Source organism: Aspergillus nidulans, chromosome III (genome assembly GCF_000011425.1).
Source record: "Aspergillus nidulans FGSC A4 chromosome III".
NCBI lineage: Eukaryota > Fungi > Ascomycota > Eurotiomycetes > Eurotiales > Aspergillaceae > Aspergillus > Aspergillus nidulans.
The window spans coordinates 513,898-538,001 of record NC_066259.1 but is presented as its reverse complement, the minus strand read 5'-3'; the positions used below and the strand labels follow the sequence as shown (position 1 = coordinate 538,001).

Sequence of the window (24,104 nt, the reverse complement as noted above, 5' to 3'; positions counted from 1 at the left end):
GTGGGTCTGACTGAGACTGCGCCACGGGTGAGTTCTGAGACTCGCCGACGAATGTTTGGGGATGTGAAATGCCAATAATGCCAATAATGCCAACACCAGTCCAGTGCCTACGCCAATCAATCCCAAGTGGCTTTGCTCTCCCTCACTTCATCCTACCCCGTAATCGACCTTTCTCATCCACTCCACGGCGAGAACACTCTGCCGTTTTATTTCTCTTTATCCTCATAACTCATTCTTTCTAATATCTTTGGTGGTTCTTTTCTCGATCGTTTCGTGTCAGGGAGCATGTCTATGCTAGTCGTTCCTTTCCCCAGATCATGATCCCGTTGCGCCGATTCCGACTATCTGCCTCCCTATCCAGCTTGCACGGCTCCCTAGAGCCTCAAATTATCCGTCATGACTAAAGATCAGAAATACGAATATGATTCTCTCCCAATCCCGTCTTACGAAGAGGCCATCGCCGACCGACCGAGCTCGTCCCGAACGCATCTCGCCGCCGATGTGACCGACGACCCGGCCGCCGAAGGCCAGGCCCTGCTTCACGAGACCCGTGAGTCCGCTGCCCGCGACGGGCCTCAGTCGCGGCCTCATGGCTATCACCCTCCTACCGTTGAGTCCGCTCGAAATAGCGTCGATGACCTAGGCTCTTCGCCTGCCGCTTCGGAAAGGGGCTCGCTGGAGGAATTGCGCGGGGAGCTTAATCAGATGGATGTTGAGGATGGCAGTCAGCAGAGCTCTCAACGTTCGCGATTACGGTCTCGACTTTCCAAGCCGTTCAGTAATCTCGGCAGGACGTTATCGTCGATACATCTCCCGCTTCGCCGGTTCCTACCTAATTTCAAATTCACAATCAACCTGAATTCAGCTCGGACGAGTTTCAACTCTAACGGATGCATTATCCTGCTTCGCCTGTTCGGTTTATTACTCGTCATCGCTGTCATCTATGTGTTCGTTGTCTCGGATGTGTTTAATTTTAGTTCACGATTTATGATGGGCCAGTCATATAGCGCGGCGTCAGTGGAGAATTTCGTCCAGGGCCATATCAACGAGACGAATATCGCTGAATACTTGAGGAGGGTGACTGAGTTTCCGCACATGGCCGGTACCGAAGGAAGCTACGTGCTTGCAGAATGGATACAGCGGGAATTCGAGGAAGCAGGCTTGGAGACGATCGAAATGGAGAAGTATGAGGTGTATCTAAATTACCCCAAGGAAGACGGGCGGCGGATAGCTATTATTGACCCACCCGATCTCAGGTGGGAGGCTATTCTTGAGGAGAATGACAGCGAGACACCGGTCTTTCATGGACATTCAAAATCAGGGAATGTCACCGGTCATCTCGTCTACGCAAACTATGGATCCCGGGAAGATTTCCAGTATTTGGCGGACAAAGGGATCAATTTGAATGGCTCCATCGCTCTCGTCCGGTATTATGGGACCGAATCAGATCGTGCTCTGAAGGTCAAAGCCGCCGAACTCGCTGGTGCGGCCGGGTGTATTATCTATTCCGACCCGTCTGATGATGGGTTTGTTAGAGGTGCGGCCTACCCAAAGGGCCGCTTCATGCCCGCGGATGGCGTTCAAAGGGGCGCCGTGAGTCAGATGTCGTATGTGGTTGGGGACGTACTGTCTCCAGGGTTTGCGTCGACGCCACAAATGAAAACGAGGTTGAGTCTGGAGCAAACAACAGGCATGCCAGGCATTCCGAGTCTTCCTCTGGCATGGCGTGACGCGCAGAGGCTTCTGCAGGTGCTTGAAGGGCACGGGTCAAAGGTGCCGAAGAAATGGGTTGGCGGTGTTCCCAAGGTCAAGCAATGGTGGACAGGCGACGAGAAGTCGCCTACTGTGAATCTCATGAACCTTCAGGATGAAGTGGATCGACAGCCTATTTACAACGTTATTGGAAGGATTCACGGAATGGAAGAACCGGAAAAAAAGATCATTGTGGGCAATCATCGTGACTCGTGGTGCTTAGGGAGTGCAGACCCGGGCAGTGGAACTGCTGTTTTCCTGGAACTTGTGCGCGTCTTCGGTGAACTCCTGACGTTCGGCTGGCGGCCACTGCGGACAATTGAGTTTGCTAGCTGGGATGCAGAAGAGTATAACCTGATCGGTTCTACGGAGCATGTCGAGGACAGCATGGACAATTTGCACGGGAATGCGTACGCGTATATCAACGTGGACGTCGGTGTCAGCGGCACGGACTTTGAAGCTTCCGGCTGTCCTCTCTACGAGCGCGTTGTCATGCAAGTCCTAGGCCGAATTTCAGATCCCGTTACGAACGAGACCCTAAAAGACATTTGGGAGCAAAAGAACAAGAGGTTTGCACCTCTAGGAGCCGGAAGTGACTATGTGGCTTTTCAAGACCTTGCAGGTATTTCCAGTATAGACTTTGGGTTCACCGGGGAACCATATCCCTATCACAGTTGCCACGAGAACTTTGACTGGATGGCCAAGTTTGGAGACCCTGGCTTCCAGTATCACAAGATCTTAGGTCAGTTCTGGGGCTTGCTGCTTCTGCAGTTCGCGGACAACCCGATCTTACCATACGATGTGGAGGTATACGCAGAACACCTGGCCGGTTATGTCATTGATCTGGAAAACTATGCACGATCCAAGAATGTGCCCATCGACAATAACGCTTCAGGAGACTCCTCCGTCAACCTAACCCCTCTGTACAATGCCACCTCGAAACTTCGCGCGGACGCAGAGCAATTCCAGCAGTGGCCGAAATTATGGCACGATGCTGTGTGGGGAGCTGGGGGATTCGAGAATAACATCATAGCATTGCAGCGCATGTCGCATAATTTCCGAATGGCCAAGCTGGATGTCCACCTGCTTGACAACCGATATGGCGGCGGGGTTAGTCCAATTCCTAATTCACCGACACTAGAGTTGACAACTGACCGTGTCACAGATACCCAACCGTACGCAATTCAAACATGTCGTCTTCGGCCCCCAGCTTTGGTCCGGCTACGACGCAGCTATTTTCCCTGCTATCCAGGACAGCCTCGAAACGAGGAACTGGACACTGGCGCAGGAATGGGTCGACCGTATCGCTGGTATCATCCAGAACGCGGGCGACAAGCTATTGCATGACGATTGATTTCAATTACTTCTTCATCCTGTTATCTTCTCGTACATATCTACTCTACTTTTTCCCCAGCCAGCGACTGTCACCCTACATATCTATTCTCTTCAGGGTTCTATCCTATCTTCATATTAGACTACGCTTACCACATCCTACCTCTTCTCCGCGGTACATATATATATGTATATCACATCTGTCACATCTGCCATCTCCCTCCTATACTATATATACCATTCTATTGCCATCAACCATCTTTCTCCATAATCAAACTACTAAATATCATGTATCTGCCTTGATTTCAACCAGCCTCGAAAGCATCAAAAGAACGATTCAGGATATATCTTTCTGCCTCAAGTTCCTCTTACATGAACAGCCTATAGTACCCTCACAACTCCTCAACGACCAGACATGTCCAAAGGTATTTTTGCATTCGTAAATATATCGTGTCGCCATTATACTTCGTGGATCCGAACCTTCCTACCAATCATCTACATCTACTACTGATCACTTATGCATACCTAGCTATTGAGCTCTCTTTCTGCATCTACATTAAAAGTCAGTAAATTCATCGCCTGATGCATTCGCCCGTGTATCAAGTAAAAAACTGTTCCGATAAAGAGGAAACGGACCAAATCCATTTCGATTGATATCCTACGTTAATAGGTATGCTCACTATCCTGCGCTCCACATGCAAGCGGTGATGGAAGTGATTAATAAGTAAAATAACTGAAGCAAGTCGAACTTCCCTAAAAACATGAATATGAACTTGAAAGGACTCCTGAAGGCGTAAGCTGACCTCCCCATAGGCTCGTGTATGGGCGGACGGAGAACAGGATGAAGATAAGAGGGAACGGATAGAAGGAGATAGACAAGCCTTTATTCGCGGTACGCCAGTAGTATGATATGGTATGTACTCCGTATTGGAGATGTATATACAGGACTGAAAAGAAGAGGGACAGACGGGCTCTTCAAGGGAAGAAACGAAGGCCAACAATGGGAAGGTGCAAGAGTGAGATATAAGGAGATTGGTTTTGTGGATTTATTAATAGCGGATCCATGTGATGCTTTGTTTCGTCAGCCTGGATGCATAATGAGAAGTGGCTCCATGCTTTCAGATTAATCTCGGGGTACCGAGCACAAAGGGAGTAGGGACCAGTGAGCAACAAGAAGATTAGTTAAGGCGATAGGGAATGTGCCAGTGTTTGCTGGCCAGTGTTCTGATAAAGGGCCCTGCTTTAGCTAGTCAACTGCATAAAAGCCGGATCGACGGCAGCAGGTCCCGAGACATTTTCCAGGTGGGTCACTTCCGGAAGCCCTCGACGCCCAGCGTAGGTGTTTCGACCATCCGGTCATTCGGCACGCCCTCATCGCGCCTCCGGGAGAAGAAACTGTCACACTCAGACACGATCTGGGCCCACTCTGCAAGAGCACGTCCTGCGTACTTGCTGGACGCAATTTTATCATCAGCCGCGGCTGTCAAATCGTTCTTCGGGGCTTTCTTAATCTTCGCATCAGCATCAGTCACGTTCTGTTTCACGCCTGGGGCAAGCGGATCCTTCTCAGCATCCTTTTCGGCTTCAGAGTCGGTTGTGTCATCCGAAGTTGTATCGCTATCTTCTGATTTGAGCGTTGACCTTCGAAGTTGTAGATGTAACTGTGAAGCGACAGGGAGGGAGGGAGTATATAATCGTTTATTCTTGCTAGGCCATTGTGGCCGATCCATCCATTCCAGGGAGAATCTGAATGTATATGGTTGATGTGGAGTTTTTGGTCTTTGCGATTCACTAGGGTTATTACCGCCTCGCCAGCTGACATCTGCACCTTTCTCCCCAGTGGCAGAGGAGTCAGACACTGTTGTATCCGATTCATCTGAGCTGGTAATGGGAGACAGCTCTTCATTGGAACGCGAGGCGCCAAAGACGGCTTTCAATATGTTCCATCGCTTTTTCGGGGGATTCTGAGCCTCAGAAACATCATCTGCCTTCATAGAGATGCTGCTCGTGGCCTGATTAGGGGCCGACGCGGGCAGAACACGATCGAAGGACATGAAGAGATTCGAAGGCGACATTGGATTGTCGCAGCGAATAATGATTATCCGGCGCCCTGGTGCGGGGGTACAAGGTGCAGAAGATAATGGTGCTGCGAGACCGCTTTGCGCTTTTGTTTGTACTGCGAGATAAAAATCCCAGAGACGCTGCAGGCGATTTGACAGAGTCTCATATATTATCCTAAATCATTAGTACTTCGCAAGCTGTGAGGCATGGGTGTACTTACGAGTCAAGTGGTGATGGGTCCCCGTTGAACCTACCAAGCCGCCAGCAAAGCAAGCGGTGGAAGTAAGCTCGGACCATGGGGCTCCAATGACTGAAGTAATGGTAGAACAGTGTTTCATCAAGTAAAAATCCAAGACAAAGGGCCGCTTTGCGTTCCTCAGAGGCGATCCAGGTATTCCAGATGCAGAAAAGAAATGAAAATACTCGAACTTCGGTAAGTGAGTTATGGCTTTGCATCATCTGACGACATGCTTCGAGCCAGAACTTCCAGTCGAACAGGTCCATTTCTATTGATCTTGAATACCGTGCAATTATGGGAATGGCCTCCTCGACGAAATCGCACAGTAGGAAGCACGCATTGTGATCGAAGAGAGACGTCCGCTGGGCCGTTATCTTCATAATCATGCAGAATGACTCTGCGTAGAATAAACGTGCATGATTTGGCTCAAGCGACGATTCGGAAAGATAATCTCGAAGTAGTATAATCAAACGATTTTCGGCCATGGACCGATGACTGTTAGCGGTCCCCAAGGGAAGGGCTGATGCCGACCCCTCTGCACCCTCAATGAAATCGTCAAAAGTGATAGCCGCGGTGGTATGGGGATTTTCTGGCGCTTGATTCTGTGATTGCTTGTAGAGGGTGTCCTCCAGTACGATAAGAATTTGAGCGTGTATTGGAAGCAAGCCGGGTGACAGAATGCGGGCGCTCTTCTCGAAATAAGACGGAATGGCATCGGCGTACAGCAGATGGATGTATTTGACGAAAACGTAAAAGAGATCCGTGTCTCTGCCACACCACCGGGTTACCCAGGGACTCTGCCACTGAATCTGAGTTATATTTAATGGTACCTCGGGCTTCTGACGCAGATACCGCACCAAGGCCGTGTGCGTGTGAAACGACAAAGACCGCAGACCTGGAGGGAAGTTCAGCGCAAGTTCTTGGGTCATCGCACGGAGACCGGAGCTCTTGTCAACCTGAGTCTCAGCGTATACCCTCCGACAGATATTTGCTGGTATATTCCAGAGTCTGACAAGCATTTCCGCCACGCCGGGGCAAAAGAAGAATGCATAAGCACATGCTTTACCGCAGAAAGCCACCAAACTAGCAGGGGCGTGCCTCATTGACATCCTCTCCACCACAAACGCCATCTGGGTCAACAGATTATTCGTGAAAATATTTCTGATGTTGTGATGAATAGACTCTACAAGGAAGTCTGAACCAGAAGACGCTTCGGATGTTTCTGAGATGGACGCTCCTGAGGGCTTTAGTGGTTTAGGGAGCTGTGCATCTGGGGAGGACATCGGGAACGGGACTTTCCATTCGGGTCGAGACATTATGCCGACTACCGCTTCCAGATATACCGGCCTGTCTGTACCAGAGATGGCTTGATTATTCTTTCCGTTTAGCATGTCTAGTAACCCGGTCCACCATTTATTAAGAATGTTGACCCGTCGATCCAGATCTTCGGGCCTCAGCGCTTTGATATAATGTGGCGGATGAGCGCGATTCAGAAAGGGTAGAAGCGAAGAGCGAATGACATTCGCTTTCAATGCTGTAGATTTGGACTGAAATCTGGCGGGACATTAGCAAGCAAAAAGTAAAAGCATACTAGCTACATACTTCTGGAAGTCGGCTTCAAGACCACGGAAAGCATTCCAAAGTTCGTCCTTCTTTCTTGGAGGGTCCAGATTTCCAGGGACATCCCCAGAAACGGCGGCTGTCTTCGCCGCTGGTGGAAGTACTGGGGTTGACACGTTGAACGATGAGGTGAGCCTTTCGAGAGAGCCCTTAGCCAATAGCGACCCCGGTGATGGACTACTCGGGGTGCTCGGGCTCTCCGCCCGGCTCTGCGTTACAACGGCGACCATCGGGCGTCGAGGTCGTTTGCTCAGTATTGTTCGCTTGCGAGTCGGCATAGCGGAGTCGGGACCCGCCGCCAAATCTAAGCTACCGGAGCTTCTAGGCGATGAGGTCTGTGGAGCAGAGTCCTCGCCCTGGAGGGACCGTAGCCGCGCAGTTTTCGAGGAAGGGGAGGTAGAACGGTTTGGAGAGCTCGACATCCAGGGCTTCCGCGCAAAACTAACCAGCCTTCCAGACATTGAACGAGCCTTGGAGGGGCGAGCAACGGGTGACGGGGCTCTGGTCTCGGGGACCTTTGGTGGGGGCTCTTGGGCCTCTGAGGGGGGCGCATCAGCCAGATCTTCGGTCGAGACGGTGAAACGGGAGACTGCGACGGTCGATTTGTCCTTGGAGCGACGGAGGGAAGTCCGCCTTAAGATGTCTTTCCCGGCTGCAACATCTTCCTTTGAAGGCGACTCGGCCTGTTTCTGAAACGTCAAATCGGAGAATGTCCTTCGAAGACCAGGGGAGCCTGGTTCGGACGCGGCCAGGTCGGGGAGATTGTTGTAGCTCGCGGCACGGGATAATTGGCTGTTTTGGTCATCCTGGTGGGTGGTAGCGATCTCAAGAGCGGGAGGAGACATGGTCAGGAACAGCGGATGCTGTCTGCAGATTTGCGGCAAGCTGTGCTGGAGAGGTGTAGCTCACCCCCCCGGCCGGGGGTGGACAGTAGCTGTTGCTGACTTCGACAGAACCAACTCCTCCATGTAAAGTGTTCGATGACAGACAAGTTATGGCATATGCAGGCGTGCACCGTCGGAAACCATTGAAACGCTACACTTGGTGACAGCAGAACGGGAACTCGAAAAAAGGGCTCGAAAGGGTGGTCGCTGGAGGGATGGCGGTGCAGAACAGGCGCGGCGCGGATAGAACCAGTTAGTACGACCGACGAATAAAGAGGGCAAGCACTTGGCGATAACGAGGGGCTGAAGCCGATTCCTGGGGTAGTGAGACACGGAGCTTCAGAAAATGGCAAGCTGTTTGCAGGCTAGGGACGGAGAGGGTTAGCTAGGCTAATGTTGGAGGCTTGGAGCGAAGGTAGTAGTGTAGGAGGCGTGCGGTTGATCGACGGCGGAGGAACGATGAATTGATTAACAGCAGGGGTGAGGTTAAAGAAAGGATTTCTTCCCTTCCTTCCTCTATGAACCCCTTTTCCCTTCAAGGCCAGGAGCTAAACGAATGGAATGAAGTCGCCGGAGAAGGGAACCTGGAAAGGGACGATGGGGACTCCATAGAAGCTAGAGCGCTTGGTATTGATGGGCGGTATTACCAATACTCCACATACCTGTAGGGTGCTTTGCCGTCTCAGCCGCTGAATCTTGACCTGGGCTTCCAGAAACAAGAGTGACGAAAATTTAGGGAGCAGGGAACATTTCAAGGTCTGCCTAGTATAAATAGATGCTGGGAAGCCACGAGTTAAGCGACTTGCCTGGCGTGTTATTTATTGTTCCAGACTGGAGAGGATCTAAATCCTAGACTCTAGAGGTCACCGCCACTGGGCTGAGTGCTTGCCGAACATAAGCTATTAATGTCAAACTGGCCCTGTGGAGAGGCTCCCACCTTGTCTTAGAGATGAAATCTCTGAGGATCAGAGAATCCCCTTCAGGTTCATTATGATCATCGCAGCATTCGATCGCGCTACTCTTAACAACTTTGAGTGTGCTAGTAGCACGTATTTGTAATTTCCTGTATTTGGAATATGGCGTACCGGAGCTAGGGAGCTCAGCTGTATTACTTCGGTACGTTGACAATTGACTCGACGAGAATGAAGTCGAAATCTCGATTCGAAGACTCAGACATGGCTAGCTGCAAGGATCATAATAAGAGTACAGCCTTTCTTGCATGGTGAGTGTAACTACTACTTAACCTGCAGATATCCACTTACGATCCCGAAAAATCAGCCTACAGACGTTTGAGCTGACCCTGCGCAGCAGTACCTCCTAATGCTTCTCGCGGTACTTGGGGACGGCACTCTTTGGCTGCTTCAGTACAATCTGTCATCCTGCCTTTCTCAAATTACATATTAGAATTGGCGCTCAATTCGCAGAAAAATCGCATCGCTTGTCCTTGATATGCAGCCGCTTCGTATAGCCTAATGAGCATCTCAGCTTGCGCCGTTTCTGACGGATCACACGTCTTGTCACCAAACTACTAAATTTCGGCTCCCTAGTCTCTACAATATGATTACGACTCAGTAGCCAGGCCCCTTCCGAGAATGTTGTACGGGCGCCCGGGTGCATGACTACATATCATCTGTTGTGTACAGAGCGACCAGCAACTTTGGAACATTCCATCAACAAACCGCCCCTTTCGCACAAATATACGACGCCTTTTGCTGGACCTGATAGATAAGCCTGAACGGCTGGGAGTTTCTCGACGGACGCCCCGAGTCTTAAAGGGCTCTGTCCCAGCTCCAACTTGTCCTGGGGCAATTCAGTGCTTGCAAGCCAGCAATGCGATTTTATTGCGGCTGGGTCCAACGAGGTCGCGTAGACTACACATGCATCATTGCGCAGGAATGCGGAGTGAGTACCCCAACCACGCAAGCAGACTGATGGGATAGATCACAGAGACTGCCGATGCCTGGCGGTCCACAGAGTAGCTCTGGAGCTGTCGTAACTCGCTTACTTGACTTCATCCTTGATCATATAAGAAATCCGGAGTCTAACCCAATAATACCAATGTCTGGAAGTGAAGCAGGAATGCTCTTTTTCTATTTATGGCTGTCGGTCCTCGGACACTGGGGTTACAGATCTCCGGTACGAGCGGCGAGATGACTACGTGGTGTAGCACAGTCAAGTCATCACTTTGATTCGCACCCTATAATCACACCCTTGCCAAATCAATCGGGCGCTTCTCGCGCGTGGTAAGTCAGGCAATGGACTGGTTAATCAGATCTCACAGTCTCGATTCGTTTCTCCCAGCCCATGCCGGCATCAGGATTATGTCCTACTCTGATCCTGAGGATTGATGAATATTGACAACTCAAGGGAATTTCATAAGCTCCAAATATGTTTAATTTACAGAGTGTCTTCAGAACTCAACAAGAGACATCGCCGAGTCTCAACCCTTCTCTATCGGTTCCGCCTTTCCGGACCGTGCTTTCTAGCAGTATGAAAGATGCTTAGTGAGCGGCAGGGGTCTCATCCTCGTCCTCCTCAAACCAGCTCTCCTCAGCAGGGGCGGCCTCGCCAGCAGCGGCTTGGCCCTCGACCTCGACCTCCTGGGACTCGTAAGAGCTCAGCTCATTGGCGAGGTTGGCTTCTTCGGGAGACTTGGGGGCAGCAGGAGCGCTAAACTTCTGGACGTGGGCATCAGCGTCGCCGGGCTTGACGGGCGTAGGCTTGTAGGCACGAAGCTCGCGAAGGTAGAGTTCCTGGACAGGGTCGGCTGTAGGATGTTAGAATTTGTGGACACGGCTGCGGATTTCTCAATTGCACCAAAAGACACAATAAAGTCGACTGAGTCGAACATGTAGAAATAAGGTTACATACCGCGGCGGACAGCGGAGGTCAAGAAGGTGCGGCGAGCGACAGAGGGGGCCTGCTGCCGGGCGACACGGGCAAAGAGGGAGGACTACGAGAGGGGTTAGCAACACGGACTGGGCGACAAAACCGGAGTCTGCAGTTCAGTAAAGACGTACCGAAGCCCTGAGAGACTGAGACATCATCTTGGCTGGATTGTGGATGAGAGGACTCGAGGATAGAATCTGCGAATACAGGAGTGCTTTCATCCGTGAAGCCGAAGTTGGACGTTGGACGTTTGCTCGGGAATCTTCGGCTTGGCGGATGACTCAGCGCGGGCTGCGGCTCTGTCATCTCAAAGCCTGACTCTTCGGAACTTCAACCTCAGCGTAGCCTTTTCCATTCTCCAACCACTCGCACCACTTGCTGTTTCACACGGCCGGTCTTGTCTTGGAGCTTCGCTGCTGCCGCTTCCATAGAGATTCGATTGCAGTAGCTTCTCAGACTCTGTGACCCATTTCGTGAGGCATCGCTCACTCACGGAGACCTTTACTGGTTTATCGCGGTCGGAGAAGTCTGGTTTCAAGGCTTCGAAGGCTCTTTGGAGTTATCTTGCAGATCTCCTTTTGTGTGCTTCCGCCTAGGTGCTTTCTGGTTCTCGAAACCAGTCTCAGTTCCGGAAAGGTAAAGCATCACTTGAACAACCTGACATCCTGCTCATTGTTCCATTTCTTTGAAGCCTGAAAACTTTAAAGATGTGAAAATGGCACCATTTAGATGGCAAGATGGTTTCAAGTTATGGTCTTTCTTCGCTACTACTGGGCTTTTTTCCGTTGCTTCTACCAGATCATTCTGATTTTCATATGGCTCTAAGCTGACATGATAATGAAAGACAGTGCCGCAGAGACGTGACTTGAAGTACAAGGTCCCGATATTTGCGACGCTGCTCCCATTACGTTCTTTACTGCCCTTGAGAACGAGCTACTCGATTCTCCGTTGACAAGTACAGTCCCTAAACTGTATTCGCCACTGTTCATTCGTTTCTGCGCCAAAAAAAAATTAAGCTTTCGGACAAACATTTGAACCCATCAGAAAAGCTCTGCGCCAAAAAAGCTAAGGAAGACCATTAAGAGAATGGCTACTATCTCCGCTACAGCCTTGCAAGAGGGTACAACACCATGGCGCAAGAATCTATCCGCCCACGTCATCTGCCCCGAGTGCAAAGAAATGCCCCCAAATCTGGAATTCCCAGGTTCTCATGAGACTGTTTGCGGATCCTGTGGACTGGTTCTTGCGGATCGAGAAATCGACATGCATTCCGAATGGCGTACCTTCTCGAACGATGACCAAAACAACGACGATCCTTCGCGTGTTGGTGATGCTACGAATCCGCTATTGAATGGTGATCAATTGGAGACGCAAATTGCTAGTGGTGGTTCTGGCCGGGTTCGTGATCTGTACCGTGCCCAAAATAAACAATCGAGCGACAAGGCGAATAAGTCCCTCCTTGCCGCATACAAAGAAATCGGTGCTCTCTGTGACGGGTTTGGAATCCCGAAGAACGTGGCAGACACTGCCAAATATTTATTCAAGATTGTCGACGACGCGAAAGCATTCAAGGGCAAATCGCAGGATGTCATCATCGCCGGATGTATTTTCATCGCCTGTCGCAAGTGCAAAGTTCCTCGTACTTTCACTGAGATTTTCGCTGTCACCAAGGTCTCAAGGAAGGAGATTGGACGTATATACAAAGCCCTTGAGAAGTTCTTTACCAGCCAGAATCTCGAGCGGGCCAATGCAGTTGTGTCCAACGGAGGTGTTCCCGACCCCAACGACACGTACACTGCTACGACCTCTACCAAGCCCAGCGACCTCTGCAGCCGTTTCTGCAACCTTCTAGATCTACCATTCCAAGTCACAAGCGTATCATCGGCCCTGTCGGATCGCGTGACTACGGAGGGCAACCTTGCCGGACGCTCTCCGCTCTCCATTGTTGCGGCGTGCATCTACATGGCTTCGTATCTCATGGGCCACCCCAAGTCCGCAAAGGAAATCTCCCAAGTCGCTCACGTCAGCGACGGCACAATCCGCGGCGCTTACAAGCAACTCTACACCGAGCGCGAGAGCTTGGTTGACAAAGAATGGATTAAAGATGGTAAGGGAGCGCTGAAGAATCTTCCTCCCAGCTAAATCCGTTCTCTTATCCGAGCTGAGCCGTTGTCGTTGTTATTACAACCTGGTCCTATGGCTTTGGTTTATCCTATCCTTTTTAAAGCTGCTATCCATCTGTTTTATTCCCTAGCTAGAGTGTGTGATCTATTCAGGTCATCATTATACAAGATACCCAAATTACAAAAAAAGTGAAAAGCATGGATATTATAGGCCAGGCATCCCCACCGTTTGTTTATATTCAGATTGTCTTCCAACATAAGCCCTAATTTTGGCATTTGCATGCCGTGCAGTTCTAGGGAGTCCTAATTAAGATGAGAAATCATGCTTACCACAACGTTGTTCTACAATAACACGTGAAGTCTACGTTAACTAAATCTCGTAAGTCGTGTTTGCAAGTAAACCACATCCATCTCATCCAAGTAGTTGTGTTGGAAGTACCTTGATTAGGATCCCAAGATCACTCCATCCGGGCTTGTAATACCGCCAAAAACAGCCGCGTGGATACGAAATTCTGTAACAAACACACAAACAATGCGACTAGAGAAGATTTGAGACATATTAGGTCTTAGTACGAATTTAAGATACCGTGTTCAGGTGTGGCTGCAGTAGTCGGAGCTGCGACATGCAGCAAGTCACATGTCTAGGTTAAGTAGGATAGGCTAGTTACATCCTCATAGAAGGTTAGGTTACTAAACGAAAGACATAAGGTGGACAATGACAGAACGATGAGACAAGAACAAAGAGACCAATGTGAACGCGTTAGTCGCGTGATGCTGACACCGTCTCATCGCCATCAGAGAGTTTCTTGCCATCAGCACTGGAAGTTAGGTCCTCAGAGACAGCTTCGACATTGTCGCCGGAGACAGCGGACGTGATGTCAACTTGTTTCTCAAAAGACTCAGGAACACTCTCGACCTTGTCATCCGAGACAGCAGACGGGGTTTCAACCTTTTTCTCTGACGAATCGAAGCCACCTGGTATGCTTGAAGATAAGTCTTCTTCCTTCATAGATTTCGCCTCTGTAGGTTCCACCTTGGGAGCCTCCTGTTCTAACTCGGAAGATGTGCCTGTTGACGTTGGCTCGAGGACTTCTTCTTTTGTGGGCTGTCTTGGAGGATCGACTGCGCCACCCGCCATGTTTCGAGCTAAAGGTGGTGCCATCGGGGTGTCCCAGGGGTCTGATGAAGCGGAGGCTGTGCTAGCTTTGTTGCCCTTGTTGCCGTCACCGACAATTAGCTGGCCGTCTTCACGAACTTCCCAGACGTTCCACGTCTCTGTTATCTTGATCTCGGGAATCGTCGGTAGTCTGGCGCCGGGGCTCTCGACAGCAGGCTTTCTTCGCGCAGGTCCACGAGCTCGGCCCTTCCGAGCGTCACTTAATGGACCCCTTTCGGCAGGTGTTTCTTGCTTTGGTTCAGGCTTCGGAGGTGCTTGCGGGCCGAGCTGCAGACGGGAGTTCAAGTCAGATAGGAAGCCCGCTTTGATTGAAGCGATTTTACCCCCTATTGGGCGAGCTGGAACAGCTGGTTTTGATTTGACTGATGCATCTTGTGCCTCGTCACCGTTTGAACGTGAAACACGATTGGCTGGTCGTGCGGGAATTTGGGGCTTAGGTCTATCTGGGATGACGGGTGGCTGTCGCTTCTCAACGGGCGAGGTTGGTTTGGTGGAGACATCCACTTGGGGAGGCTGTCGTTTTTCAGGCCGGGCTGGAATAGCCGGTTTGGATGGGACATCCGGGCTCGTCTGCTTCTCTTCTGGAGGCTCTATTGTTGTCACCAATGTTTGACTTTCTGGTGCATCCTCCCAGATATCCCGACTGGGAAACCTCTGTTTTGCAAGTCCTGGACGGGAAGCTGGCTCTTCAGAATGCAGGATGCGTTGCGCAACCTGATGGCTGTCGACACTGGGCTCGCGAGTTTTGCGGGCCTCTTCTTGCTCCGGAGTTTCAAAGCGGCTTTCCTTGGGAATATCTGGGGTGGAGACAGTGGCATGAAGTTGGTGACTGTTGGGAGAATCTTCCCAGATATCCTCACTAGGAAATCGGTGCTTGAGCGTGTCTGGGCGCTTTTTGAAACGTTCCGCTGCAGACATTGGGTTGTTCTCTTTCGACTCATCTTCGGGGAATAATGGCTCGTACTCTTCAACATCTTCGAGAGGTGCGTGATCTTCATGAGAGTTATATCTGGCAAGAACGGGTGTACTGCCACGGCGGCCGGCGGTTCTGCTGTTTGAACGACTCCCGTTGACGCTAGGGGTTCGACTCCGGCCTTCATAATCATGGCTTTCTCTCCGGTTGAAGGTAGGTGATACTGCGGCGTGCTGATAAGCAGATTCAGGGCGTACTTCATCAGCAGCCAAAATTGGTTCATCCTCCTCATCTCCTTTGCCCTTATTGGCAATTTCTTGTGGATCCGGCGTAAGAGCAAAACCATCAGGATGGTCGCGATGGTGGTAGGGCTCGTCAATGTGGATAAACGAAGGCTGTTCCTTGGCTTTTTCCCCTGCTTCTGCGGCCGGGGCGCTTGAATTCTTGAGTGGGGATTCCACGGTAGGGCGGGAGTCACGTTTTGAGTCTGGTGTCGGAGAAGTGAGGCGTTGGGTGTATTCTTCAGAGGCGAGGTAGCCGAGCTCTTCTTCCGGCGTACCGGTTATAGCAGGAGACGTCCCTTGACCCTTCGTTAGCACGAGTCATTGTTCAATCTCGCAATCACGGAGACTCACCTAGTCCCGCGCCAGTAACGGCAGAGCCACGAACGATCTTGTTCAGGTCATCGCTACTCAAGGCCCAATCAGGTCGGGGCGTGCCCACACCAGACCCGTAGTGCCCTTGTTCCTCCTTGGCATATTCGTCAGGATGTTTTTCATACCAGGCCTTTTCAAACTTGTCGTTAGTAGGAACGCCATGGCCATGGAGACCGTAGCTACCAGGAGGCAAGGAAGCTTCCCGGCCACTGCGAGTTCGATGGTGGCCGCGTCCAGACCGCGAACCCGGTTGCTCAAGGAAAGGGCTGGGAGAAGGTGCTTGTACATCGCCGGCGTTGGCTAACATCGGAACACGCTGGCCGATTTCGGGAATTCCATGCTCCTCATCGTGAATTGAACGTGGCCGCTCGAAAGATGCTGTTGAAGAGGCTGCTCGCGAGCCCTGGACAGAGTAGATGGAACGGGAAGACCGTTCCTGCTGCTCATCTTGTTCCGGTGAGCCGATCGCGCCGAAACCTGCCGCTACAGCCTGGCTGGAATCTGTGCGAGTGACGGCCTGCACCTTGGCCTTGGCGCTAGAGGTCGGGAGCGATGGCCGAGGTGCGTGGAGCTTCAGATCGCTGCCCACGTTCCGGGTCTCCGCGGGTGTAGTATTATGGCTGTCCGAAGCATTCAAGGCATCCAAATCTTGATATTCAATGCCTTCTTCCCCGAGCGACGGTATCGTCACACTAGGAGGACGAGCGGGCATATCATTGGAGACTGTTTTGGACAGCGTTGAGCCATTTGGGGGCTCGTTCAACGGAGAAGGGGCGTAATTTGAGCCCATGGGGGACGCGGTGCGATCAATGCGGTGGGTAGGACGGGGAGGGATCTTCGGCATGTCTGCGGTCTTTTCGGCAGGCGATCTCGACGGCCGGGGAGGTATGACGGGGCCCGTTTGCGTTGTCATTATGAATTCGAATGTGAAGTAGTATTAGACTGAACAGTGCTGGAAGAGTTGTTAGTTGCGGTCACAAAAGCTGCGTGGCAGTTCAGCAAACAGCACTAGTTGATGTAGAGAAATTGCTCTGCAAGAAAGTCCGCAGGATGGGTCTTAATATAAACCCCTAAATCATCGATTATCCTTGATTCTGGATTAATTTGGAAGCGGGTTTGACAGTGAATTCCCCGGGAGAACCAGGGAGAGGGGAAACAAGCAGACCAAGTGTAAACGAGGCATTATCGAGGCTCAGCTCTTGATAAGATAAAAGAAGCCAATAGCATGCCCAGGCCCGCCGCGCGGCAGCTGGAACATTGACAACAATCCTCCAATATTGGAGTCGTGTTTGAGATAGGTGTTGCGGGCTTCTGGAGGAATATGTACTCACCGATGAGGTAGTGTTCACAGATATAGCCGAAAGGGGCGAAGGTACAAGGAGATATATCGGTAGAGCAGTGTGAGCTCAGCAAGAGTGATGTGAGGTTTGAAGGGAGTGTTCTGAGAATGGGAGTATAGGAAATCTGGAGAATTGAAACAAATGGAGAGAGTAGAAGCAGGAATAGCAGCAGGAGCAGCAGATGATGTATGACCTTGAAGCTGCAAACCCAGAATTACCGCGTGTACGAACGCCGGTGGCCATAAAACGCCGCCTAACCACTTTCTTTCTGCCACGGCCCACTCTGCCAGCGCGTGACGTGCTCTGACGCCATTTCAAGGCCTTCTTCAAGGTCTGGAAACCGTATGGTGACCGTCCCCGGGGCTGTGAGCCAACGGATTCGTTCGTTGCAATTACATCGGTTCCATACACAATTTTTGAGTTTCCTGGTTTTTACAGGGTATACTGCAAACAATCGATCTACGCAGAGTATAATAAACCCAACAGAACATCAACCTTGCCAGACTTGAGACTCGAGCAAGAAGCTGGTATTATTATATAGGAGCTGCCGGCTCATCCTAGGAACATACCAACTCGTGAGAAACAGAAAGCACTCTTTGCATCAATATATAAAGCCCGTGGCTGTTGAAGTGTGGCCGCCAGATAATTTTGGTTTTTTGTATTTTGTTTTTCCTATTTTCTCTTTCGCGATTCGGCCTCAGTGAGGCATTTTCTGAACCTAGCATGCATTAACGTCTCATCTCCATCCAAGGTACTCCGTACCTTGATAAGGCATCCCACTCTTACTCAGAGGGCTGATATAGTTACGACGAACTATGTTCTGAGCGCCGAGATCATCAGCTTGAATCTACATGACAAAAACAATCACCTTTATTAATCCAGGGGGCTTTGCTCGAGTTCCATGCCAGTGTTTTTGGCTTATCAGTTCACAGGGGTTTCTTCGCCAAGGGGCCCCTTGAGATCTCCGTTCGAGCGGGGCTAGACCCAGCCCGGTTATGGGATGTGCGTATCAAAATTGGTCTGGTATATGGTATACTCTGGGCGACACCGTGTAGTCAACCACCGACAAATAACTAGAACCAGCACTATCTTCAACTGCAGCTGTATTCAACTTACAGGTTGAAAATTCTGCCTCATGCACATGGCCTAAATCACAGGCCTGGATCAATCCAGGTCCTGCTGAGTGGGGTAGCATGCGAAGGCCAGCGGGCCCTTACTATCATTGGCAGCCTTATACAGCGTATACATCATTATATGTTCTGTGTCCCACCATACCCTGTTGCTGGCCACGCTATACGAGCATAGCCGACAATAATGGAATATTTGCTCATCATCTGTAAAACTCTGCAGCCAGGACCGCTGGCTGCACTATAAAAAACGTGTGCCATTAGCGGGGTCTGGATTATCAAGCCGGCTCTGACTGGCTGTTGTAACCCGTACGCCTAGTATTGTACGGCCACATCAAGCGAGGCGGTGTGCAAAGCATGGGTTGAGCCACATTTTCCACCGTCAGCGGATCACCAACAGCGGATCACCATCAGCTTTCAACCCAGTATGGGGTAGACTAATACTTGGAGCTCTGAACGTCCTTCACCGCATCCAGAGCTTGCTTGTCTCAGCGATTCCCATCTGTTGGCCAGAGCTTACTGGCGATAATGCGTCGATCTTGCTCATGCCCTTGCGGATACTGGAGGCAGCAGATACCAACGGCGTAGGAACCCCAGAGCAAAGTACGTGCTGGAAGTAAGTGCTCTATATCTCCTCAAGCACACCATTGGCAGACCCAGTGATTGGACACTCAAGCTCTGCCAGCTCGGTATCTTAAGATGAGCTCCCAGAATATTGATTGTATGAGCTGGTCTTCAGCTGCTGCGCCGCAACCACAGACATGGGTCGTGGTCTTCACACCAACAGAGGATGAGGTATACAGTGGCGGAATACCAGCCATCTCCTCTACGGTCCATTGAACTTAACACAACGGCCGTAAGTGGTCCATGGCTCAAACCGCAATTTGAGAACACTACCATGTATCTCCGTAAAGTCGAAATAATGGCTCTATACGCCAAAAGTTTTGCCTACGAACCATGAGCAAACTGCCGGCACTGCCACACCATATCTCAAAAGACACTGTTTGATCTCAAAAGACGATTTTTGCAAACGAAGTCAGGTAAAAGTAGTGATTTTTTGCACACTTTGATGGGGCTTAGTGGGGCATACATACACGTTACGGTTCTCCTTAGCCCTAGAAAAGTTAGAAGTCTGGGGATCCCGTTCCTAGCCGCTTTTGAATACTGGTGGGTTCGTTTATTTCAGGCATTACGAGGGTAGAACCAGGTGGCTGTGACTCAGCCAGCTTGAACCCGTCGGTTTCTGGTTGATTGTATGCTGCGGCATTTCATAGGCTGTTTTACTATTGTTTATCTACTGATTCATTTCTGGAGATATGCCTAATAAGATAAGTATTTTCCTACCTCAAGATTATCCGAAGTCAAACGCGTGACGACCGCAATCTAGTCGTCCACTAGCATCTCTCAAGCCGCTACGCAGTATTAAACGTCGCTGCCTTGATACTGGCACAGAGCACCAAGGCTAAACCAATTCCGCATTCTGATATCGCAGCCTAGCTGCACGAGGCCACGGGATGAGCATTGACTCGTCGTCCGTGGACATGCAGGCCAGTGTCTAACTCTCGAAGCTTCTAATTGCATTTGTCGTCTTGCATACGTCGTCTCCTCACACTTCCTTGCTTGAGGTCGGGCTTATAAGGTGCGGTACCAATTTCCCCTGCAATAGTTATATCTGCGGCCCCCCCTGAGCTCTTTGGTATTTCAGAGAATGTAGAAGCCATCTTGTGATAATGCGGGGTAGCCGCTGAGCAATGAGGGGTTTATATGCGATGACGTAGAGTATTCTTCTAAATCCTCGGCTAAGGTACACGCCAGTTATAGTCCACTGATTGTAGCAGTATTACTATATTCTAACGATTTGGGAAAATCATAGTCTCTCGGCTAGAGCTTCTGAGTCCGTTCGGGAGGTCGCTCTTCCCCAGATTGGGTATGCTAATGGATTGCCTAGCCTCCGCAATTGTCCTGCTTTGTCTGCGAGCTGAAGACTGAGCTATCGTAAGATATCTCTAGTTTAAAGGCTTTATCATTAGCAGGTCCCGTTATCACTGTCCTTTTCCTCCATCTTGTGTTTAGGTCACAATCAGATTAATATCATTATAAGGGACCAAGTTACGTGCGTAGTCTCGCCGGGTATACCATAAAAAATAGAAATTATATACATAGGGTACCGCTTGCCGAGTCCCTATCTACTCTTTGCAGGTCAGGCTCGGGCTACAATCGACTAGTTTGAGCTGCATTACAGGGAAAAGGACGAGAATCTCAGGGGGACCACGCTAGGCTGCTATCCTACAGACTCTCCTGACGCAGAGCATACAGCTAAGAATTTCTTAAAGCCTAGGATCGCAAAGAGTTACATGCGCGGTATATGAGTCCAAGTAGTAGCAAAAGTAATACAGCATCTCCTCGAAATATCTACCCCATAAGGGTACAGGTACCCGTCTCGCCATCGACCCCACCGAAGCTTTCAAATCCCAATGACGTCAAGGTCTGCGGAGTATACGAAAGATCAAACCCAAGCAAGATCAACAGTTAGCCATAGTTAGTAAAATCTGGTATAGAGGCTAATAACATCGTTGTCTCTGCTCTCCTCATGATAAGAGATCTAGAGTTCGGCCCATTATAGTACCTTGGGCCCTATATGCAGTGCCTTAATTAACGATCTTCAGCATGATACAATGCCATCGCTATAGTGACATACCTCATCGATGAGTCACGAGCACGGATATATTATAGATCTTGGCCGCTGATAGTCGTGACGCCCATATGCTAGTGTGGCAAGCATGCGGTCACGGAGGGATGGAGTAATGAAGCAAGGGCTGTCCTATTCGAGTAAACTAGGTTACAGATAGTCATCACCAGGATGCTTGTATTAGGGTATACATATAACAAGTAATAGCACTAACCAGCCAATAACAAGTATACAGGATCGAGGACAAAGTCTTGTAGAACAACGGGATAAAAAGATGAAAATGTGGCCATACAGAGTGAGAATCCGGTGTGCGTGCTCCAAAAAGCCGACACGAGTCTCAGACAAGTTTTGGCTTCCTCCAACCACCATGAGATACTAGTACACGGGCTTGAATAACGGCAAGATAACAGCAGCATCAATTCGTAATCGTAGTGCGCTGGACACAGGTAAAACTCAGCACTCCTTCATTGCCTCTCTTCCCCATCGGTCGAAACCAAACGACAAGAGTCCAACAAGCGGACTCTTGTGAGAAATTCGATGTCCAGCGGGATCGATAATGCTCGTCTTAAACAATCATCTGCACAATGCCTTGTCCACCCAGAGTCTTGCTACCGACAAACTCCTGGCTCTTGAGGCCAGCCAGCGCGTAGAACAGAGAAGCAATGAGTAGGAAAACGGCGGCGGCGAGCAGACTGGACGCTCTCGACAGCAGACTGAGCCACTGAACAATGCTCATGACAAGGTACATCGCAGCACGCATCCAATTGGTCGTGAAACGTCGGATAAAGGTGTCAAACTTCGCAGAGGTGGGACAGATTCTCAAGAGGAAGGGCACTTCAGTGAAGACGAGGATGCAGCCGGAGATACTGAACGGATGAGTCTCAACACATGGCATGCAAGAGTGGGCTTTGGCTTACATGCAGAGGATACTGAAAACAATGAGCACTGCATTGAAAGAGAAAATATTGGCGATCCCGACGGCGAGACACAGGATGATGCACAGCACACCCGTCCTAACAGCAGTTCGTTAGCCTCTACTTTACAGTAGCACTAGCATAACAGATCAAGACATCGCGGGCGCGGAAACCCTGCGGATGCCAGAGCGGGCGCTTATCCGGCCAGCGTCGATCAAGCGCAAACAATGCCAAGCAAATCGGTAGAGATTCCAGGCAGCCATCATTCATTCAAGGGTTCGACGGCGTGCGATATTTTGTGAGGGAGATATTTCGCTGGGGATAAGGGCACAAACCATTGACCGTAGATACCTGAAGGTTGAGCTGTTAGCTTTGTCTGTTTGCTGCCAGCAAGATGATGGGAGTGTCATACTAAAGTTTCTGGAACGGAATTCCTCAGCTAGGGCCGACATGGTGATTCAAGTGTATGTATAGCGGTATCGCCAGTTTAGCGGACAAGTTATTTGATCAGGAAGATTAGAGCCAGCGGTGAAGTTGAGGAGATGGGGACAAAAGAGAGGTCAAGTGTGGCTTGTAGATGTTTCAAAGAAAGGCGATGCAACAACAAAATGGGGCCAGCTTGCCATTCTTGCCGATCACCTCACCGCCTGCGGGCAAAATCGCGTCTCCGGATCGCCGTTGAAGACTAAATATAACCCCATTTCTCGGCATTGCGTCGAGGATCGTATTTAATTCTTTTGATACTCGCCTTTGGTTACTTTCTCTTCTTGATACTGCATAGCAAGAGATAAGACACGCTAAACTGCACAAATTTCGCACCGGGTGCCATGGACGGCCACAAGCACGGCCGCAATGTCTCACGCTGTAAGGGCCGAACAGCTTTATTGCTGCCTAACTCATGGAGTTAACCAGCTGTTCAGCATCAAGACCGCGTAGCTCAACTAAAGGACCCTTAGATCAGCCAGACGAGTAAGAGGCGTAATCCACAATGTACAACGAGCAATGGCTGCTAACGACCTATAGCCCCCTGAACGTTGAGAGCTTGAGCGAGATCTCTACCCCTTTGCATCAGAATGCAACGGACTATGGAATGTACTCTGGTGACTCATTCAGCTCATTGGATCCATTAGCCCCGGAACTGCCATCGGAAATGGGGAAAGACCTTTCGTTTCTTCTTCGATACGACAATTATCATTCCCTCTCTCAAGTTGACATACCTCATGCTTTGCGGTCAGACTTCATATCACCTACATCTGATGAAACCCTGGCTTCATCACTCAGCACTCTTGAAAGGCTCCTAGCGGAAGGCCATTTCCTCTTAGCAGCGTACCTGGCCGGCACGATCCTAACGTCGTCACTGATATCCCCAACAGATATCAAGGTGATATTTGCATTGTTTTACACACGGCTCGCATGTCTAGAGCTCTCCGGTAATACGAACATCGCAGCTCAAGAATCGAAAGCGCTAGAAGATTTAAGTTCGACCTTCTACTATGTAGAGCCCAAACTAGCAGCGACCGATGCCCGTGATCACCAGCTGAGCTATGCCCGACATATTGCGCCATGGCCGCTTCGCGTCCTAGCTATTAGGCTGCAGAGTATCGGGTTCGGAGATCCGCGCAGGGGAATCGGGGGTTTGTACGAGCTTGGGCTTGAAGCCCGGAGGGAGATCCTGCGCCCAGACATCGATCCAGCGGAACGTGAGATCTGGAAACAGAGGCTGTCTGATCTTGGGATACGGACTGTGAATGCGTTAATTGAGATGGGAGATCTCTGCGCAGCCAAGAGGTCACTGGAGAGCTTGAGGAAGACAGAATCAGCCAACGAGATTACCAGGTTAAGAGCGACGCTTCTGCTACTGGCGATCGGCGATGTCGATGCTGCAAGGCAGCTATTCGAGGGCTTCGGCGATACTGGCGACGCGATATTTAAGCCCCTTCTCAGTATGTCTGAGGGCCGCTATAATGATGCAGTTATTGAATGGCGTGATATCCTTGGGAACAACAGCAGGGAAGCCGACGAGGCGATCATTTCTCAGAACCTGGCTGTGTGTCTGTTGTATACCGGTCAGCTAAGCGAGGTACATTATAGCCTGCCAGATATGAAGATTCCCAAGTACTGACTTTTCTCAGGCACGTGAGGCTCTGGAGACTCTGGTCCAGGCACAGCACTCCTTTTCCAGTCTGATTTTCAATCTAGCGACAGTCTATGAGCTGTGCTCTGACAAGGCTATGCAGTTGAAACATGGGCTTGTCGAAAAGGTGGCCAGACAACCAGTCACAGGCCACACAAATTTGGATCGGCCGAACGCTGATTTCAAACTGTGAATAAGATAGCTACTCAAACGAAGGTGCAGGGTGGCATGTATGAATATATTAGAGTGTTACGA

The 24,104-nt window shown here is 50.3% G+C and overlaps 7 protein-coding genes across 7 annotated transcripts, besides 5 other annotated features; 3 read left to right on the top strand and 4 right to left on the bottom strand.

Annotated features, from left to right (window-relative positions):
- Positions 1-24,104: part of a sequence feature (contig 1.84 954..621812(-1)) that runs on past both edges of the window.
- On the top strand, positions 397-3,106 carry ANIA_04925 (M28 family metallopeptidase; the record flags this gene model as incomplete). Its single annotated transcript, XM_657437.1, has 2 exons — positions 397-2,862; positions 2,918-3,106. The coding sequence occupies 2 exons, from the start codon at positions 397-399 to the stop codon at positions 3,104-3,106; spliced, it is 2,655 nt and encodes an 884-aa protein (XP_662529.1).
- Positions 3,500-3,509: a sequence feature (Short protein (ANIA_11450, CBF76466.1) was converted to a misc_feature.).
- Positions 3,614-3,654: a sequence feature (Short protein (ANIA_11450, CBF76466.1) was converted to a misc_feature.).
- On the bottom strand, positions 4,392-7,848 carry ANIA_04926 (uncharacterized protein; the record flags this gene model as incomplete). Its single annotated transcript, XM_657438.1, has 3 exons — positions 4,392-5,319; positions 5,366-6,937; positions 6,986-7,848. 3 exons carry the CDS (start codon positions 7,846-7,848, stop codon positions 4,392-4,394), a joined length of 3,363 nt encoding a protein of 1,120 aa, XP_662530.1.
- Positions 8,878-8,921: a sequence feature (Short protein (ANIA_11451, CBF76462.1) was converted to a misc_feature.).
- Positions 9,138-9,180: a sequence feature (Short protein (ANIA_11451, CBF76462.1) was converted to a misc_feature.).
- Positions 10,238-10,967, bottom strand: ANIA_04927 (ATP synthase subunit H). Its single transcript, XM_657439.2, has 3 exons — positions 10,908-10,967; positions 10,759-10,840; positions 10,238-10,654 (listed from the first exon to the last, which is right to left on the bottom strand). The coding sequence occupies exons 1-3, from the start codon at positions 10,932-10,934 to the stop codon at positions 10,389-10,391; spliced, it is 375 nt and encodes a 124-aa protein (XP_662531.1). The 5' UTR covers positions 10,935-10,967; the 3' UTR covers positions 10,238-10,388.
- On the top strand, positions 11,863-13,057 carry ANIA_04928 (transcription factor TFIIB; the record flags this gene model as incomplete). The annotated part of the gene is made up of 1 exon (XM_657440.2): positions 11,863-13,057. The coding sequence occupies one exon, from the start codon at positions 11,863-11,865 to the stop codon at positions 12,916-12,918; it is 1,056 nt and encodes a 351-aa protein (XP_662532.1). The 3' UTR covers positions 12,919-13,057.
- ANIA_04929 (Aim21 family protein) lies at positions 13,470-16,558 on the bottom strand (the record flags this gene model as incomplete). The annotated part of the gene is made up of 2 exons (XM_657441.2): positions 13,470-15,569; positions 15,625-16,558. 2 exons carry the CDS (start codon positions 16,556-16,558, stop codon positions 13,660-13,662), a joined length of 2,844 nt encoding a protein of 947 aa, XP_662533.1. The 3' UTR covers positions 13,470-13,659.
- On the bottom strand, positions 19,237-19,833 carry ANIA_11452 (uncharacterized protein; the record flags this gene model as incomplete). The annotated part of the gene is made up of 2 exons (XM_050611571.1): positions 19,237-19,370; positions 19,710-19,833. 2 exons carry the CDS (start codon positions 19,831-19,833, stop codon positions 19,237-19,239), a joined length of 258 nt encoding a protein of 85 aa, XP_050467587.1.
- On the top strand, positions 22,704-24,081 carry ANIA_04930 (uncharacterized protein; the record flags this gene model as incomplete). The annotated part of the gene is made up of 2 exons (XM_050611570.1): positions 22,704-23,795; positions 23,848-24,081. The coding sequence occupies 2 exons, from the start codon at positions 22,704-22,706 to the stop codon at positions 24,040-24,042; spliced, it is 1,287 nt and encodes a 428-aa protein (XP_050467586.1). The 3' UTR covers positions 24,043-24,081.

Bases quoted from the DNA above. Each gene is read 5' to 3' on its own strand.
- ANIA_04927 (XM_657439.2), bottom strand. From the start codon at position 10,934: ATGATGTCTCAGTCTCTCAGGGCTTCG. The intron at 10,841-10,907 runs GTACGTCTTTAC...CCCCTCTCGTAG, and splicing joins CTCAGTCTCTCAGGGCTTCG to TCCTCCCTCTTTGCCCGTGT. The intron at 10,655-10,758 runs GTATGTAACCTT...AACATCCTACAG, and splicing joins GACCTCCGCTGTCCGCCGCG to CCGACCCTGTCCAGGAACTC.